This window comes from Citrus sinensis, chromosome 8 (genome assembly GCF_022201045.2).
Source record: "Citrus sinensis cultivar Valencia sweet orange chromosome 8, DVS_A1.0, whole genome shotgun sequence".
Lineage (NCBI taxonomy): Eukaryota > Viridiplantae > Streptophyta > Magnoliopsida > Sapindales > Rutaceae > Citrus > Citrus sinensis.
Genome location: NC_068563.1, coordinates 2,594,507 through 2,600,043, shown reverse-complemented (window position 1 = coordinate 2,600,043; position 5,537 = coordinate 2,594,507). Strand labels below are relative to the sequence as shown.

The window sequence follows — 5,537 nt, the reverse complement described above, 5'->3', positions numbered from 1 at the left end:
TTTTAATTTTTAAAATTACTAGTAAATAAATAATAAAATTTGAATTATATTATAAAATTATAACTATTGGTAAAAAAACAAATATCAAAATATTTATATTATTAAACTTTTAGGCCTAATTAACTAATTAAAGTCTTAAATTTTTATTTAGGACATTAAAAAAGCCGGGTAGATTCTATTAGCTCCAAAATTTTGTTTTATTAAAAATATTAATTAAGCGTCTACATTTATTTTATTGTCGATATAAAAGTAAATTATTTTTCTTTTTATTGTAGGATTATGAAGATTGACAAAGATAATTATTTTGATAATTTGTATTTTGCATGTGACTTTTATAATGAATCAATGTTAATGTAAGATATAATTCAAATTTTAGTTTTATTTGAATTTTTATTTTAATATAATTAACTCAAAATAAATAAAAAATATATATTAATTATTCAGGGATTGAGGACCCTCGGAGATCCTCTGTTATTATTTGAGGAGGGAATGAGAATTCTTTCAAGTAATTCTGATGGGGATGAAGAGGGGACGGAGACATACACAAAATATCGGTGATAGGTACGGGAAGATTAGTCTCCTCCCCTCCCATTGCAATCCCTATTAGATTGAAATCAATATTTTTTTTTATTTTATTTTATCTTATTCTAATAACGTAAGAGATGACTTATTTCAAACTCGACCACTTTTATCTTTCAGCAGCTCAAATAGTTAGTTGTCCATGTCAACTTCTCACCATATTTAACCACATGTAAATCAAAAATATCTTTTGTGGCCAAGATTTCATGCAACTCACTTAATAGTAAGACAAGCATCTTATCTAAAAATTTTGAATTTGGCAGTGCTTATACTAAAAAATAAAATTGTGTCTCGAGGACGTATCTCCCAAAAAAATTATCATTTGTCCCTAAAAACAAAAACTATCAATTAAGACACGAAATGTATGAATTTTTTGTCTATTCACTTTCATGCAGTGGACGAATCACAATTCGACACTGCGTGTCATTTCGTTGAACGTCTCCATGTTTTCATCAAACACTCGCTTTCTTCAACTCTTTGAGATGAGAAAAATTTTAGGTGGGATATAGCTCTAACATGGTGGCACTAGCCAATTAGTATTTGATAAGTGAGATGGCTAGGGAGGACTCTTTTTTTTCTTTTCTTCCCAAATTTCAATTTTTGGATCATTAGGTGGGATCACTGACTTTAATTGGGCGGCCTGGTGGGAACACACCACATTTAAATAACAAAATTCATTTCCCCATCAATTTCAGCCCTAGACATTTATGGGCCCTGGTTTACTAGATTGGTAATAGACAAACAACAGCAAATAGACCGAAAGTCGATATCATCCAGACTTAGTTGCTTCAAAATGCGATTGTTTCATTGAAGAGTTTTTTCAATTGCCATTTTTGCAGGATTATGGAAAGACAGTTCATTATTTCAGTAGCGTCATTGCATACGCACTTTTGCCTGAATTACACATAAATTCAGATTATAAAAAATTTACCTCTCGATTCCAAAGCTCCTCATAGCCTCATCTTTATTCTTCTTCTTTCCAGGAGCAGTCAAATGGATTTGAAAGAGGAAAAAGAATATGGTCATCATGTGCTAATGGTATCACTCGCAACCCAAAGTCATATTAATCCCTTGCTTAGACTTGGCAAACGCCTAGTCTCTAAAGGTCTCAGTGTAACGGTTGCCACACCTGAAATTGCCCAACACCAATTGCTCAAATCATTCACCAGCAGCAAAATCAATGATTGTGTTTCTGATGATATCCCATGTCTATTTTTCTCCGATGGGTTCGATTTAGATTACAACCGCAAATCCGATTTAGATCACTACATGGAAACTATAGAGAAAGCTGGACCTGGTAACCTCTCAAAACTTATCAAAAATCATTACCATGATAAGCACAAGAAGCTCTCTTGCATCATTAACAATCCATTTGTTCCATGGGTTGTTGATGTTGCTGCTGAGCTTGGAATCCCGTGTGCCATGCTTTGGATTCAACCATGTTCACTTTTTTCTATTTACTATCGTTTCTATAACAAATTAAACCCATTTCCCACCTCGGAGAATCCAAATTCAAGTGTTGAGTTACCATGGTTACAAACTTTGCACACACATGATTTGCCTTCATTTGTTCTCCCTTCAAATCCATTTGGTAGCTTCTCAAGAATTCTCAATGACTTGTTCCAAAACCTGAATAAGCAATACAAGTGGGTATTAGCAAATTCTTTCTTTGAGTTAGAGAAAGAAGCCACTGAGTCTATGTCTCAGCTTTGTCCAATACGACCTGTCGGTCCTTTAGTCCCACCTTCATTGCTAGGCCAAGATGAAAAGCTTGATGTTGGAGTTGAAAGGTGGAAGCCTGAAGATCGTTGCTTAGAATGGCTTAACAAGCAATCAAATTCTTCAGTTGTTTACATATCATTTGGTAGCCTTGCTCAGTTATCAGCTAATCAAATGGAGGTCATAGCCACAGCTTTGAAGAACATTAAGCTTCCATTTTTGTGGATTGTTAAGCAATCAGAATCTGCTTCTTCTGATGGTGAGGGTACTTTGCCGTTATGGTTTCTTGAAGAAACTAAAAACCGAGGCCTTGTGGTATCATGGTGTCCTCAAACTAAAGTGTTAGCTCATCCTGCTCTTGCCTGTTTTGTGACTCATTGTGGTTGGAGTTCGTTGCTGGAAACAATCGTCGCCGGCGTGCCAGTGATTGCATACCCTCAATGGAGCGATCAGCCAACAAATGCTAAACTCGTTGCCGATGTTTTCAAGATAGGTCTAAGGCTTAGGCCCAGTGAAGATGGCTTCGTTGGCAACGAGGAGTTGGAGAAATGTGTTGAAGAAATTATTAATGGACCGAAATCGGAGTATTACAAGAAAAATGCAGTGGAATTGAAGTATGCGGCAAGGCAGGCGGTGGCCGGAGGCGGTTCGTCGGACCAGAATATTCAGTTGTTTGCTGATGAGATTCTTGGAAATTATAGTGAACGTGGGGCACGTTGTGGAGAAAATTTGGCTTCATCAATGATAGGTTAATATTTATTTTCAATATTGCTTGATGTAAAATGAAGTCATAAAAGTAGTACTACAAGAATAAAAAGGTTGATGGTCCAAATAAACAAGTATTGCTACATAGTTCCATTGGCATTAATCAATAATTATTTGTAATTGCGAGCCATATTTCAACCAGAATTTGATAGTTTGATTAGTTTCTTTTGACGAAGCTCGCAATCTGAAAACTAATGATTCACGGAATAAGTAAATTAATGATATTGATGCAAATGTGCACAAAAAATAATATAAAAAATAGCACCCATCATTAAAAAAATGATAATAATTACAAAAAAAACCTACTATAAGATAATAGTTTTTTTTTCGTGTGTTTTTTAATTAATTAAAATTTTTACTATTTACTACACATATAACATTATTACTTAATAGCAAATTAATGGATGGCACGACAACGAACCAGCCCACCGTCCAGACACCGCAGGTTGCCAGAAGAGCTTCCCAACCAGACAGCGGTGAAGAGGCAAAGAGCTGCGCAACTTGCAAAGATCCATGGCCATGAGGCCCGTGACGGCCAATTGAATGTAATAGTTCCATTATTGCAAGAAGACAAAGATATCTATTAATGCTTTGTTAAAATAATCTTTGAAACATCGAAGTGGTTTTGGATGGAACATGGATCAGGCTACGGTGTAACTGTGGTATCGTATCATAATTGCATTCAGCCATTGGATGCATTTGAATTAATGGAGTTCACTGATATCCAATGACTGAATGCAACTGTAGCACGGTACCATAGTTGCACCACAAGTTTTCCCCAATTATATATTGAGACTTTTTATTTATTTATGTATTTATTTTAGATCTGAACTCGATGAGCTAACGAGGATGTTATTAAAAAATAATAATAAATCAAAATTATTTATATTGTGTGCAGTCCAAGTGGTTTCTCTTTTATATATTTAGGTAAAAAGCTATTCTAATTATTTAAATTCAATTTCTACAATTATAGGGACTCCGATATCATTATTGCCCATTACCAAGGGAGGCGAGGGACAAAGTGTTTGCTAGTTCATTTTTAATTAATAATCATATGGGTAAAAGCTTGTTTAGTCCCTATATTATGATGTTAGTGTCCATTTAGTCCCTGTATTTTTAAAAACACCTCAAAACTTCCCTGCTACTAAATATTGACACTTATGCCATTATTTTTTATTATTTTTAACTTATTTTTACAATATTACATTTTTACAATAATATTTCTTTTTTGGATATTAATAAAAAAATTAAATTATCAAATTAAACTCAAAAATAAAATAAAAACAAAAAAGGTATATATTAATTTTTGTGGAAGCTCACGTATGTCTAAAAAATTAATATCGTAAAAAATTACATTATCAATTTTTTTAGAAAAATTAATATTTTAACTCAAGAGTGTGTTCCACAAAAATTAATATATATATTTTATTTTATTTTATTTTTTGGTGTTAAACTGGTAATTTATTTTTTTCTTTTTAATAATGTCTAAAAAAATTATTATAATAGGGTTATTTTTTTCTTTTTAATAATGTCTAAAAAATTATTATAATAGGGCAATATTATAAAAATAAGTTAAAAGGAACAAAAGATAATGGCGAAAGTGTCAATAATTTAATGGTAGGGATGATTTGAAGTATTTTTAAAAATATAGGGACTAAACGGACACTAACTTCAAAATATAAGGACTAAACGAGCTTTTACCCTAATCATATTTATATGCTGCCACAGAGAGCTATGTTTACGGTACAAGTTTTCTGATTCACAAAATATGATAGTTCATTTATGTAAAACGACGACAAGGACGTACACGCATGCATTAATGATTTAATAATACCAACAACAACAAAAAAAAAAATCAAACCGGTTGTGGGACACCCACATTGCAGAACACCGATCAACAGAGTATCGTCAAAATACAAACATAAGTTCTTCTCCGAAAAAAACACTTTAGATAGATTCAATCAGGGCCGGTTTTAGAGCATATGGGACCTTAGGTAAAATTTTTTTGTATGATTTTTTTTTTATTTTGTAATTTCAATACTCAAAGAAATATAAAAAACTAAAAAATTTATTCGACTTTTAACTCTTGAATTTTAATAGTAATAAAAAAGATTTTAAAAATTTTCAAAAACCAAACTTAAAAAAAATAAGCAAGAAGATATCTTTTTTACTTCCATTAAAATTATTACAAAAATAAACAAACAAATAAATAAAAACAATATTTTTTTCAAATAGAATATTTTTCTATTTGGAATAGCAGAAAATTGAGATGATGAATTGATTATCAAATAATAGATATGCATTTTATATTTTAAGAAACTAATTTTTTCTTTTTAATATGAATCAATGAATGTAATAATTCTCTTTGTAAAAAAAAAAAGAGAGCAAGAAATCTATTTATCTATTGATTTTTTATACTACAAGGAATTAAAAGGAATATTAAAAGTCAAAAATTTTAATATTTTTAGGAAAGT

The 5,537-nt window shown here is 31.5% G+C and overlaps 1 protein-coding gene across 1 annotated transcript; it reads left to right on the top strand.

The window, feature by feature from the left end:
- Positions 1 to 1,421: 1,421 nt before the first annotated feature.
- LOC102630887 (UDP-glycosyltransferase 84B2) lies at positions 1,422 to 3,097 on the top strand. Its single transcript, XM_006486935.4, has one exon. The coding sequence runs from the start codon at positions 1,573 to 1,575 to the stop codon at positions 3,049 to 3,051; it is 1,479 nt and encodes a 492-aa protein (XP_006486998.2). The 5' UTR covers positions 1,422 to 1,572; the 3' UTR covers positions 3,052 to 3,097.
- The last annotated feature ends 2,440 nt before the right edge of the window (positions 3,098 to 5,537 follow it).